This window comes from Chelonia mydas, chromosome 7, assembly GCF_015237465.2.
Source record: "Chelonia mydas isolate rCheMyd1 chromosome 7, rCheMyd1.pri.v2, whole genome shotgun sequence".
NCBI classification, from domain to species: domain Eukaryota; kingdom Metazoa; phylum Chordata; order Testudines; family Cheloniidae; genus Chelonia; species Chelonia mydas.
The window spans coordinates 29,025,113-29,038,449 of record NC_057853.1 but is presented as its reverse complement, the minus strand read 5'-3'; the positions used below and the strand labels follow the sequence as shown (position 1 = coordinate 29,038,449).

General features: G+C 63.4%; 1 protein-coding gene across 6 annotated transcripts; it reads left to right on the top strand.

The window, feature by feature from the left end:
• Nucleotides 1–602: 602 nt before the first annotated feature.
• Nucleotides 603–13,047, top strand: KLC2 (kinesin light chain 2). 6 transcript variants are annotated; one of them, XM_037905260.2, is made up of 16 exons: nt 603–738; nt 3,987–4,236; nt 4,942–5,172; nt 5,404–5,476; nt 5,563–5,785; nt 6,310–6,397; nt 6,894–6,995; nt 8,077–8,250; nt 8,711–8,810; nt 9,038–9,087; nt 9,216–9,283; nt 9,624–9,732; nt 10,115–10,270; nt 10,659–10,783; nt 11,021–11,078; nt 11,686–13,047. In XM_037905260.2, the coding sequence occupies exons 2-16, from the start codon at nt 3,997–3,999 to the stop codon at nt 11,767–11,769; spliced, it is 1,881 nt and encodes a 626-aa protein (XP_037761188.1). In that variant the 5' UTR covers nt 603–738; nt 3,987–3,996; the 3' UTR covers nt 11,770–13,047. The 6 variants fall into 6 exon arrangements, 5 of the variants coding, with proteins under 5 accessions (XP_037761188.1, XP_043406364.1, XP_043406362.1 ...); XM_043550427.1 differs by lacking the exon at nt 603–738 and adding an exon at nt 775–874; XM_027818577.3 differs by lacking the exon at nt 603–738 and adding an exon at nt 1,500–1,562.
• Nucleotides 13,048–13,337: the final 290 nt, after the last annotated feature.

Below are 13,337 nucleotides of genomic sequence, written 5' to 3'. Positions count from 1 at the left end.
GCAAAGCCCAGCTCCCGCGGACTTCTGGCGCAGCGGTGAGTGCTCGGCGCTTCTGCAGATCAGACCTCAGGGGCTCAAGCCAGATGGCCAGAGAACGAGGAACACACCATTAGTGATCACTAAAGTCTGGATGAAGTGACTGGCCCAGCAGCCCACAGGAACTCGGTGGCAGAGGCAGACTCCACCTGCCTGAATCATGAGCCCCTCCTTCCTCTCCCTGCAGCCCCCTGCCCCCTCCACTGCTCCCGCAAGGGGGGCACTGCCCCCCCCCGGCCATCGTGCGCCTGGGTGGCGCTAGCCGGTCCCGTAGGTAGAACCCAGGAGTCCTGCTCCGCCTGGCTCCCTGAAACCCCCCCGCTCTAACCACTAGACCCCACTCCCTGCCCAGCGCTGGGGACGAACCAGGCGTCCGGGCCCCCAGCCCTTTCCTACCCAGCTCCATCTTTCTTAACTGTGCACCGCCCCCCTGCGGACACCTCCCCTTTACCGCCCCCTCCCTTTAACGCTCTGCTCCTCCCCTTTAAGGTGCTGGCTTTCTGCTCACCAGACACTAAATCGCCGCCAGCCGCTTCCCCTTTACAGCAGGCAGTGTGGGGGATCACGTGGTACGGCCGCGGAGGCTGCTGGGTAGCGATGGGGCGGGGCGGGATGGGGCCGGCGGCAGCTGCAGGTCGGAGCTGAGACCGGAGGGGAGAGAGAGAGAGAGAGAGAGAGAGAAGGGGGCGGAGCCTGCAGCAGGTAGGGGCGGGGCTACACGGGGCAGGACTCAGGTGTGGGGAGGGGGAATGTCTAGCAGGGCGCTGGGGTCAGCCCGTGTTTGTCGGGCTGGGGGGGGGGGCTCTGGGTCCAGCGGGGACCCGGTGTGTGTGTTTGTGTGAGTCCACGGGCTGGACGTTGGGGGGGCTCTGGGTGTGTGTGAGAGTCCACTGGGGACCTGGAAGGGCTGGACTTTGGGGGGGGCTGTTGGTGTGTGTGAATCCACAGGGGACCTGGAAGGGCTGGACTTTGGGGGGGGGGGGGCTCTTGGTGTGTGAGTCCACTGGGGACCTGGAAGGGCTGGACACTGGGGGGGGCCTCTTGGTGTGTGTGAGTCTACTGGGGACCTGGAAGGGCTGGACACTGGGGGGGCTCTTGGTGTGTGAAAGTCCACTGGGGACCTGAAAGGGCTGGACACTGGGGGGGGGCTCTGGTTGTGTGAGAGTCCACTGGGGACCTGGAAGGGCTGGACATTGGGGGGGAGCTCTGTGTGTGTGTGAATCCACTGGGGACCTGGAAGGGCTGGGAGGGGGACACATCTGGAATGGCCCCGGGCGGGAGGGGGTATTGCGGAATTTGTTCATCTAGCGTGGTGGAGAGGGGCTGGGGGTCATCGCCTCTGGGATGGGCCTGGGTGGTGCGGGGAGGCGACTATGACATTTAGGGTTGGGGAAAGGGGAGTCCACATCTGGAATGACTTCGCCAGTGCGGGGAGGGCGGTATTGGGGGATTTCTTCCAGATCTGGAATGACCCGATGTGGTACGGAGGGTGTTGCTCTCAGATCTGGAGTGGCCCCGGCTCTGGGGTATGTGTTGAGGGGAGAAGTGTCTGGCAGGGCAGAGGGGCTAGGGGGATTACACCATCCCTGGCCTGGCCCCGAGTCCTGTGGGGTGGCTTCTCCTCACCTGGAAGGGACCCAGAGGTATGAGAGTGCAGTGGGGGAGGGTTACTGCACATCTGGAACGGCCCTTAGTGGTATGGGAGGGGTGTTGGGATTACTGCACATCTGGAATGGTCTCAGGTGGTTTGGGGGTACTGGGGTGGGTTCCCGCACATCTGGAAGGGCTCCGGGCGATGCGCGCGGGGGGCGGGGGGTTGGGCCAGCGTTCCCCCGTGTCTGCCCGGCCAGTGCCGAGGCCGGCGCTCCGCTCGCTCCGGCTGCAGGGGAGGCGGGGCAGCGGCACGGAGGGCGCATTGCGGACCAAGCGCGTCGGGTTGGGCAGCCGGGGGCAGGTGAAGGACGCGGGCGGGGCCGGGGGAGCGAGGGGGGCGCCCGGGGCGCGGCGGGTGGAGGTGCAGAGGGGCCCGGGGGAATTGCACGGGGCGCTGAGGTATAAGGTGGGTGGGAGGGGCAATCTCAGGGCCAGGGGAGCATGTCCTGGGGGGCTGCGAGGTCCTCCGGGGTGGGTCCGGGGGGAGTCTCAGAATGACACCGGGGTGTGTGTAGGGGAGAGCTTGTCCCGCCGGGGAGCTCCAGAGTGCGCTGGGCGTGGTGATGGGGACTAGGCAAGGTGTGGTGGGGAGAGAGATGCGGGATGTGCTGGGGCAGTTTGAGGGTGCAGTGGAGATGGGGAGAGATGAGGGGAGCAGTGGGGGGTTTGGGGGAGATGAGGGGAGCAGTGGGGGAAGCTTCAAGGTGCAGTGGGGTCGGGGCAGATGAGGGGAGCAGTGGGGGGTTCGGGGGAGATGAGGGGAGCAGTGGGGCAGTTTCAAGGTGCAGTGGGGTCGGGGGAGATGAGGGGAGCAGTGGGGGGCTCGGGGGAGATGAGGGGAGCAGTGGGGCAGTTTCAAGGTGCAGTGGGGTCGGCGGAGATGAGCGGAGCAGTGGGGGGTTCGGGGGAGATGAGGGGAGCAGTGGGGCAGTTTCAAGGTGCAGTGGGGTCGGCGGAGATGAGCGGAGCAGTGGGGGGTTCGGGGGAGATGAGGGGAGCAGTGGGGCAGTTTCAAGGTGCAGTGGGGTCGGGGGAGATGAGCGGAGCAGTGGGGGGTTCGGGGGAGATGAGGGGAGCAGTGGGGCAGTTTCAAGGTGCAGTGGGGTCGGGGGAGATGAGCGGAGCAGTGGGGCAGTTTCAAGGTGCAGTAGGGTCGAGGCAGATGAGGGGAGCAGTGGGAGGTTCGGGGGAGATGAGGGGAGCAGTGGGGCAGTTTCGGGGAGCAGTGGGGTGTTCGGGGGAGATGCGGGGTGCGCTGACGAGGGGTGCCGTAACAATTTGTACAGTGGGGGTGCTGAGAGACATTGAACCAAACTAAATCCTCTGTATGATAGAAAAAACTTCAAGCCTGGGGGTGCAGTAGCAGCCCCCCTCCCTAGTTCTAGCGCCTAAAGTGCTGGGACAGTTTCCAGGTGCAGTGGGGAGTCGGGAGGGGAGATGTGGGGGGCCGCTGGGGGGAAGGTGGGGGCAGAGAACGATCTCTGTCTCTCCCGCCCCGAGGGGGGTGACTGGGGTCCCATTCTACCCCAGAGCTGTGCAGGGAGCCGCTGGCTCAGCAGCGCGTGCGGCCTGCACCGCATTGCGTCGCTATCGTCTGGGCCGCCGGCCCCCTGCTGGGGGAGGCTGGAACTGCAGCCGCGGAACCAGGGGTCATTCCAGAAAGATGAGGGAGCCCATGTACCCCTCCCCCATGCGTCCCCAGATTCCCCCTTGCACCCCTTCCCCCGTGCATCTCCCCCACACACTCCCCTCCCCAGCTGAGTGAGGCTAGAAATTAAAGGGACACAAGGGGCATCCAAGGAAGTTAAAGGGACATGGGGGGGCATCAAGGATTGGCATCTATTGGTTACATTTGGGAGTACAGGGGGTCAGGGTGGGAGTCAGGACTAGGGTTCTAGTCTAGCTTTAGGAGGGGAGTGAGGTCTAGTGGTTAGAGCAGGGGGGCTGGGAGCCAGGATTCCTGGGTTCTGTTTCCAGGTCGGGGCGGGGTCTACTGGTTAGAGCAGGAGGGTTGGGAGCCAGGATTCCTGGGTTCTATTGCCAGGTCTGGGGAGCAGGGTGCGGGGCTGATGTCTACTGGTTAGAGCGGGGGGGGGGGCTGGGAGCCAGGACTCCTGGGTTCTGTTTCCATGTCAGGGGGCGGGGCGGAGGGAGTGGGGTTTAGTGGTTAGAGCAGAAGGGTTGGGAGCCAGGACTCCTGGGTTCCGTTCTGAGGGGTGGTTGTGCCAAGCCCCTGAATGTGTGTTGGGGGGAGTGTAGTTGTGCCAGGTCCCTGTCTCATAGCCCACTCCCCGCAGGAGCCCGGCCATGGCGACCATGGTGTGCCCGCGAGAGGAGAAGCTGAGCCAGGACGAGATCGTGCTGGGCACCAAGGCAGTGATCCAAGGCCTGGAGACGCTGCGCAGCGAGCACCACTCCATCCTGGCCACCCTGCTGGACACCAGGAACTGCCTGGACAAGCAGCACGAGGCCAGCGCTGTGCAGGAGAAGTCCAGCCTGGTGCGCAAGTCCTTGGAGGCCATTGAGCTGGGGCTGGGGGAGGCCCAGGTGAGGCCTGCAGGGGACCTGGCTTCCTGCCCCAGCTCAGGGATGTGAATTTGTTATAGTTGTTGAGGGCGGGGGGGCTGAGAGCCAGGATTCCTGGGTTTGGTACCCAGTTCTGGGACCTAGTGGGTTAGGGCTGGGGCTTTGAACCAGGACTCCTGGGTTCTAGTGCCAGATATGTTGCTGGCAGAATGACCCTGGAGGCAAGTCCAGTTTCTCTCTGAAAAGAGACAGTCGTCCCGTCCCGCCGGATCAGATGTGGCCTGTGGGTAGTGTCAGGGCTCTTGGGGAGTTGTGATGGGGGGGGGGGGCAGTGGAGCCTGTGGGGTGGAGGAGGAGGACAAAGGGTTCCTGTGGGGGAGAGGGAGGCTGGTGGTGGGGCAAGGGGAGTGGGGAGGGTGAGGGGGGGTGGAGGCTGGGGAATGCAGGGAGGCAGTGGCAGGTGTTGGGGCAGTGGGTGCCTGTCAGGGGGTGTGGAGGGGAAGGGGGAGGGCTGTAGTTGAGGGGGGAAGGGGGAGGGCTGTAGTCATGGGAGGCAGTGGATGCCGGGGGAGGGCTGTAGTTGTGGGGGGAAAGGGGTGCCAGGGGGAAGGGGGAGGGCTGTAGTCACAGTGGGCAGTGGATGCCGGGGGATAAGGGGAGGGCTGTGGTTGTGGGGGGCAGGCTGTGGTTGCCTAGGGGGCTTGTCCCCATCTCACATCCCCCCAGGTGATCATCGCTCTGTCGAGCCACCTGAGCGCGGTGGAGTCGGAGAAGCAGAAGCTGCGGGCCCAGGTGCGGCGCCTGGTGCAGGAGAACCAGTGGCTGCGGGACGAGCTGGCGGGCACCCAGCAGAAGCTGCAGCGCAGCGAGCAGGCCGTGGCACAACTGGAGGAGGAGAAGAAGCACCTGGAGTTCATGAACCAGATTAAGAAGTTTGATGACGACATCTCCCCCTCGGTGCGTCTCCCAGAGCCAGGACTCCTGGGTTCTCTCCCAGCTCTGAGGGAGGCGTGGAGTCTAGTGGGTTAGAGCAGGGTGGGCAGGAAACCAGGATTCCTGGGTTCTCTCAGCGGTTCTGTGAGGGCAGCAAGGTCTAGTGATTAGAGTAGCAGCGTGGGGCTAGGCTCCCACATGCTCCCCAGGCTGGCATGGGAAAGCTCCAGCCCTGATAGCCTTCTTCCTGCCCAGGAGGAGAAGAATGGGGAGGCAGCCAAGGACTCGCTAGATGACCTGTTCCCCAGCGATGACGACCAGGGCCAAGGTGAGCTGCCCGGCTGCCAAGGTGAGCGCTGCAGGGCAGGGGCTGGCTCTCTGCCCACGGGCCCTCACGGCGTCTCTCTCCTGCAGGGCCGACGCCCGGCAGCGGGGAGGCTGCGGCCCAGCATGGGGGCTATGAGATCCCAGCGCGGCTACGCACACTGCACAACCTGGTGATCCAGTACGCCTCGCAGGGGCGCTACGAGGTGGCCGTGCCGCTCTGCAAGCAGGCACTGGAGGACCTGGAGAAGACCTCGGGCCACGATCACCCCGATGTGGCCACCATGCTCAACATCCTGGCGTTGGTGTACAGGTGGGGAATGGGACACAGGGCCTTTCACCTCTACGGGGCACCAGCTCTGACCTGGTGCCAGGGGGCAGGGATTGGGACATGGGGCCTTTCCCTTCTGGGGGGCACTGGCTTTGATCCGGTGCCAGAGGGCAGGGACTGGCTGAGTCTGGGGAATGGAATATGGGGCCATTCCCTTCTAGGGGGCGCCAGCTCTGATCTGGCACCAAGGGGCAGGGACTGGCTGGCTTACGGGGGCAAGGAATGGGACAGGAGGTCTTTCCCCTCTAGAGGCACCAGCTCTGATCTGGCGCCAGTGAGAAAGTCCGCCCCGCCCAGTCTGACTGGAGTTTGGGTGGTCTCGGTTCCTGGCAGTACCCATCCCCCTTGGCCATAAATAGGTGGGCCTTGGAAATGGGGGTCTCTGCTAGGTTTGGACAGTGAGAGCCTCCCCCACCCCAGGGCTGTGCTCAGGGCCCCTAGCCTCAGGGCCAGGCCTGGATGCCCGTAGCACATGGGTCTGACCAGGGACCATCCCCCCACCACAGGGACCAGAACAAGTACAAGGAGGCTGCTCATCTTCTCAACGACGCGCTGGCCATCCGGGAAAAGACCCTGGGCAAGGACCACCCCGCTGTGAGTGTGCCATGGCTGGTGGCTGGGAGTCACGGCGTCTGGGTTCTATCCCCAGCTCACAGAGGGGAGTCAGGCCTAATGGCTTAAACAGGGGGAGCTGGGACTCCTCCGGGGTTCTGTTGCCAGCCCTGGGAGGGGAATGGGGTTTAGTGGTTAGAGTGGAGGCTGGGAGCCAGGACCCCTGGGTTCTCTCCCTGGCTGGGATGGGGGGAGTGGGGTGTAGTGATTCGAGCAAAGGGAGCTGGGAGCCAGGATTCCTGGGTTCTGTCCCTGGCTGAGGGAGTGGAGTCTGGTGGCTAGAGCAGGAGGGCTGGGTGTTGTAGGTGGGTGGCTCAGGTCTGCACTGCGCTGTTACCCCAGACTCATCCCAAGGGCTGGGGGGCTGAAAGTGCCACAGAGCTTGAACTCTCCCTGGGCCGCACAGGGACCTGCTGGGGGGAGCTGTGGCCAGGGGCTGCTGTGCAGGGTGGACGATGACACCCCTCTGCCCCCGCAGGTGGCTGCCACCCTGAACAACCTGGCTGTGCTGTACGGCAAGAGGGGCAAGTACAAGGAGGCCGAGCCGCTGTGCAAGAGAGCGCTGGAGATCCGCGAGAAGGTGGGGGCAGTGCTGGGGGACGGCTGTGAGGGATGAGCTGCAGATCAGTAAGGGGGGATGGATGGAGGCTGGTGGGGGCTGGCAAGTGGGCGTGGCCATTGGGTGGGTCTGCGAGAGGGGATACAGCTGAGGGTGAGGTCAGTGAGGGGGCTTGGAGGGACAGGAGGGGGTGGAGTCATGGGGCCGGAGGGTGGTACGGGCAGGGCAGCAGGCTGGGGAACCCAGGAGCAGGTGCAGTTGGGGGGACGGCAGGGCGGTGCAGCGTGATCTGGGCAGGGCAGGGGATGCCGTGTGAGTTGGGGGCAGAGCTGGGTGAGTCCTCAGGGTGCTTTTTGATCCCCTATCCTGGATCTACAGGATCTGGGCTGCACCCCCAGCTCTTGAACAGTCTCTTGGAGAAACCCTTTAGCATGCCAGAGCCCAGGGGCCTCACTCTTCCCCCAGGGCATGCCATGCGGCCTCCCTGCCTGCCTGCTGAGCCTGGCCCTCAGCCCCCCTGCTCCTGGTGGAGACTTGCCCACTCTACAGGGGTTAATGCACTGACATCATGGGTTCATGGTCTCCGGGACGCAGTGTGGGAAGCCCCCAGGTTAGCTCAGGGAAAGGAAGGTAACGCCTGATGGTCAGCCCAGAGCCCAGCCAGGCTGCAGCGACCCCATTGCCAGGCTCTGTCGCTCTCTGACAGTCAGTCCTCAGGGGAGAGTGCCCAGGCCCCGTCCAGCAGCCAGCCTGTCTCCTCCCAGCCCTCCGGTCTCCAGCTGGGGTCTCTGCTCCGCTTCCCTGCTGAGAGGCAGGGGACCCCTCCCTTGGTTGCTGGGAGTCAGTGTCCTGGCGATTGGGTTTGCCATTGTCTTGTTGGGTTTTCTCTTTCATGGCCCTTTTAATGACCCATTCACTCCACTCGGACAGCTAGGTGACGAACACCCACCCTTGTATCTCTTAGCCTGCCCTGAGAGCCAGCTTCATCCCTTCCCCTCACCCCAGGTAGCCAGGGAAAGGGCAGGGGAAACTGAGGCACACATAGGCTTTGTCAAATCTATTGCCAAAACTTCCCTCTTCGTCATCGTCCCCCCACCCCCAGGTGCTGGGCCGGTTCCACCCCGACGTGGCAAAGCAGCTGAACAACCTGGCGCTGCTGTGCCAGAACCAGGGCAAGGCGGAGGAAGTGCAGTACTACTATGGGCGGGCGCTGGAGATCTACGAGAGCCGCCTGGGCCCCGACGACCCCAACGTCGCCAAGACCAAGAACAACCTGGTGAGAGCTGGTGCCGAGGGCAGGCAGCCACCGCACACGCACGCCGGGCAGGGTAGGGGAGCCCGGACTCCTGGGTTCTAGCTCCTCCTTTGACTCGGTGGGATCATGTGCAGGTCCCAGGTCCCATCCTTTCGGGTGCCTATGTTTCCCCCTGCAGATGGCGAAGGGCAGCATCTGCCCTTCCCCAGAGCTGAATGTGGGCTCTGGGCTTCTCAAGGGATGAGGGCAAAGGCCCCGTGGGAAGGCAGAGAATGCTGCCCCCACCTCGGAGACTGCCTGGCCCAGCCTCGCCCCCTTGTGTCCAGACTGGGCAGTGCAGGCCAGAGCTGGGTAGCCCAGGGGAACCACCAGGTGTGTCTGTGCCCAGCAGCTTGGACAGAGACAGCCCGCCGTGCCCGGCCCTTCCTGCCCTCAGGGTCCCTGAGTAGACGCCCATGCTGACCCTGGCTCTGCCCTACAGGCATCCTGCTACCTGAAACAGGGCAAGTACAAAGAGGCCGAGGCGCTGTACAAGGAGATCCTGACTCGGGCGCACGAGAAGGAGTTTGGCTCAGTCAATGGTGAGTCGGGGGGCTGGGGGGGCATGCTCCCCTTGCAGTCAGGGCTGGCCCCAATACCCCAGTATGGCACTAGGGGGCGCTGTGCTGCAGGGAGTGGGATGGCGCTCAGTTGGGGGGTCTCCCCTTGCAGTCCCACTCCAGAGGCAGCTGTGTCCCAGTGCTGGGCAGGAATTGATGGAGCGCTACTGTAACCCACTCTCCCCCCCAACCCCCGTCTGTCCCTGCAGGAGAGAACAAGCCAATCTGGATGCATGCAGAGGAACGCGAGGAGAGCAAGGTACCTGGGCATGGGAGTGCAGGGCTGTCGGGGGACTGGGGTCTCAGTGGGGTACTGGGGGGACCCTGCCCTGGTTGCTCCCCCTGCACAGTGACTGGGACTATCCTGTGTGTCTGTGCCCCCCACAGGACAGGAGCAAGGACAGTGTCCCCTACAGGGAGTACGGCAGCTGGTACAAGGCTTGCAAGGTGGACAGGTGAGTTCAGCTTCCGGGGGGAGCAACATCCAGAGCCCCAGTGGAGGGTGGCAGTGCTCTCCTACACCCTGCCCAGCAGTCAGGCTCCGCCCCCTCACAGCAACTGTCTGGGAATTAGAGGAAGGGGGACTGGGAGCCAGGACTCCTGGGTTCTATCCCTGCTCTGGGGGTCAGTGGGAGTCTAGTGGGTTGGAACAGGTGAGGTGGGAGCCAGGAGTCCTGGCTGCTATCCCCAGCTCTGTCCCTGTTTTATGTTGGTTGAGCCGTTTCCTCTGTGCACACAGTCTGCTCAGCACACTGGTACTTATCGCTCCCTCTGGGTCCCCTCTCCTGCCCACAGCCCCACAGTGAACACGACCCTGAAGAGCCTGGGGGCTCTGTACCGGCGCCAGGGCAAGCTGGAGGCCGCCGAGACGCTGGAGGAGTGTGCCATGAAAACCCGCAAGCAGGTATCACCAGGTCCGGGGGAAGAGGGGACTGAACTGGTTTCCTCTAATTCCCTTCCCCACCCCACTTGGGAAGGAAGGGGGCGTGTAGTGGGTTAGAGCAGGGAGCTGGGAGCCAGGACCCCTGGATTCTCTCTGTGTTGCAGTGTTCTGATCTCTGTCTCCCCCACAGTGGAATGATTTTAATTATTATTGAAATCAGGAAGCAGGAAACTCCCATCTCAGAGTTATGGATGGAACCCAGGAGTCCTAGCTCCCAGTCCCCTCCCAACCTTAACACAGGTTGCCAGGATGTCAAATGTCATTTTAAGGGGGTTTATTTTTAAAAAAGAAGAGTGTCTTTCATTTCCCTGAGAACAATCGGGTGCTGCTGGTCTCCCCACAGGGCATGCACGCCATCAGCCAGACCAGGGTGGTGGAGCTGCTGAAGGATGGGGGCCGGTCGGAGCGCCGGCCCAGCCGGGAGAGCCTGAGCAACAGTGCTGCCAAGGCTGAGAACGGGCCCGAGCCCGCGGACGGGATAGGCACGGAATGGGCTGGGGTGAGACACACGGCGACAGCGGCAGGGATCAACAGGCAGGGCCAGAATGCCGGGGGCCACTTAGCATGCTATCTCCACCAGGCATCTTCCCCGCCCCCTCCTCCCCCCAGTCAGCCTCACAGGGCCCAGCCCCCACTGGGCATCTCCCCCACCCCCAGGTCAGCCACAGGGGCCCAATCGCCCCACCTCCTCTCATCCCAAGCAGAGCCGTGGGGGGGGAAATCAGGGGTGTTTGGGATAAGGGGGAATCACATGGGGGATACCCCCCACAGAACTCATCTCCCACCCCAGGGCCTGCTCCAGAGCCCTGCCCCAGATGGGGTGTACTGGCAGGGGAGTATCGGGGGTTCTGTCGGGGTGTCCCTGTGTGACTCGTCCTGCCCCCCAGGATAGCTCTGGAGTCCTGCGCCGGAGCGGCTCCTTTGGGAAGCTGCGGGACGCCCTGCGCCGGAGCAGCGAGATGCTGGTGAAGAAGCTGCAGGGGAGCAGCCCCCAGGAGCCCAGGAACCTGGGGTGAGTTCAACCCCACTATGCCGCTGCCCAGCTGTCTGTGTGTGTCTTGGGGGTCCCCTTTCCTCCCAGCCCTCCCTATTGGACTCTACCCCTCGCCAGCCTCCGCCCATGTGTGCCTTGGGGGGTGAGGGCAGAACTCCTGGGTTCTATCTCTGGGAGGATAGGTGGGGGAACTAGAGCCCAGACTCCTGGGTTCTCTCCCTGACTCTACTGGGACTCTGTTCTCTTCCTCTTCAGGATGAAACGGGCCAGTTCCCTGAACTTCCTCAACAAGAGCGTGGAAGAGTCGAGCCTGGTGAGAAGTGGGCAGGGGCAGAAGGGGGGACGAGCAGTTTGGGCCCCTCCCCTCTAGCTTGCCACCCTCCTTGTGTCCCCGCCTGCTGCCCCCAAACATTACTGCAGCCCTGTCCCCTGGGGGTAGGTGCTGGTCACAACTTGGCGGAGGGAACCTTGTCATGCCCTTGAGCTGGGCACCCCAGGTGCTGTGGGGATGCCGGACTGGGCCTATGCCAGGCCTCCCCGCACAGGGAGGGGAAGGGGCCACACGCAAACACACCCCTGGAGGTGTGGGCATCTGCCCGTGGTGGGAACTCCCTGCTCGGCCCAGGCACTTCTCTCCCCACTGAGCCCTTGTCAGCACTGACTTCCCCCAAGCCTCCTCACCACAGGACCATGTCTAGCTTACAGCCCTCAGGGCCAGGGGGTCCCACAGGGGGCTCGGGTGGGGGGTAGGGAACTCTTTCTGAATGTTCCCCTGTATGTATGTGGAGGGGGAGAGGCAGGGGTCACAGGAGTCCCCATCTCCTGCCTCAGGCCTTGACACCTTCCCCTGCCCAGCTTCCCCCCTCTCTAAGGGAGTGAGCCCTGACTAACCCCCCCACCCCACGTCTCTGTCCCTGCAGCCAACCAGCAGCAGCCTCACCGAGAGCCGGGGCCTGAGCTCCAGCACTGTGGACCTGTCCAGACGCAGCTCCTTGCTGGGGTGACCCCGGCCCCCCCCAGACACCCACGGACACCCCCACAAGCCCCGTGGGCCAGAGTAGAGGAGACAACCCCTGCTGTTACACCTCCATTGGCTGGCTCCCCTCTCCACCCAGTGTGTAGTGACGGGGGAGGGCCGTACTCCCTGCATAGAGACTAGGGGCTCCCCACCCTCCGCGTGGCACGGCCTGGCCCCTCCTGCTCTGGGATCTCAGGCCACTCGCTCACATGCTGCTGTAGGGATAATTCCCTGTTGGGGGGGGCACCCCTTCATCCCCCAGCCCCACCCCCTTAGCTGCCCCGAGCTGCCGTCACCCCTCGGGCTGGGGATCTGATGCTTGGATGGGATGGGGAGACTTGTCTGTGGGGCTGGTGGGGAGGTGTGGAGGGGGCGTTCAGGAGGAAACCTCTGGAACTCCGCTGCTGGGTTGGAGAAGGGGAGCAGGAGGTGAGTTACATCTGCCCCCCTCACTCCTGGGTCACAGATCACCTCGTTTTTCCTTTGTATTTATGTTTTGTTCTCAGGGAGTCCCCTCTGGTGGGAGCCCCCCTTTGCTCCATGCTGCCCCCAGACCAGCTGGGAAATCCCTCCCCCTTTGTCCCTTCAGACGCAGCTGCTGCTGCCCCTCAGTATCTAGCTCCTCTGAGCTGTCTTCCCCTCACCTTCTCCGCATCCCCCACCTACCCAGAATCCTCTCTGCCCCACAGCAGGGGGCAAACCCTCCTTACTGAAGGAGACTGGCGAGTCACTACCATCCCCCTGGTTTGCATGGTCCTGGTGCAAGCTGGTGACACCCCGCTCCCCCCCAGCCTTTCAACACTAATTCCACTGCTGTGGCGGGGAGGGGGGGTGTGTCTCATTTCCTCCTAGCTAAAGCCTGCACCTTACACTGGAAAACACTAGCCCCTCTGGGGCCTGGGGGGCAGGAATGGAGATAGCGCTGTTGCACAATTCATTTCCCGCTCCAGCCTGTCACATCTTTTTACTCCGCCACTGGACACAGGCATAGTCCCCAACCGCTGCTGTGCCTCAGCGGGGAGGGGGCACTGTTACTGCCCTCCGAGGGGGGCCAGGGGGAGAGGCTGCTATGGAAAATCTCCCCCTAACCTGAGAGGGGCCTAGCTGGGTCCCTCCTAATCCTTCCCTCACTGGGGGCCCCTGAGCCTTCACTGCTTCACCCACCTGCCTGTCCCCATGTTGGGGGACATTTGCGGGGTGGGGCACCTGCTGAGTTCGCTCTGGATTTACCAGTGTTGCTGTAGAAATAAAAGGTACTTCAAAATCTTTGTGTGGGGCTCTGCCTTTTTGGGATTTGGGGCCTTCCCCTCCAGGGGGTGCTGGGTCTGATCTGACCCCAGGGTGAGAGGATGGGCTGGCTCCGGGGTGGGGCATGGGACATGGGGCTGTTACCCTCTAGGAGATGCTAGCTGTGACCCAGCGCCAAGGAGTTATATTATTGGGGAATCCAGATCTGTGGAATTGGCCTCTGCCAATGCACCCTGCCCCCTTGAGCCAAGTCCGGCAGCCCCCCTAGGGGGCCCAGTTTTGTGGTTTAAGACCTCAGCTGCAGTT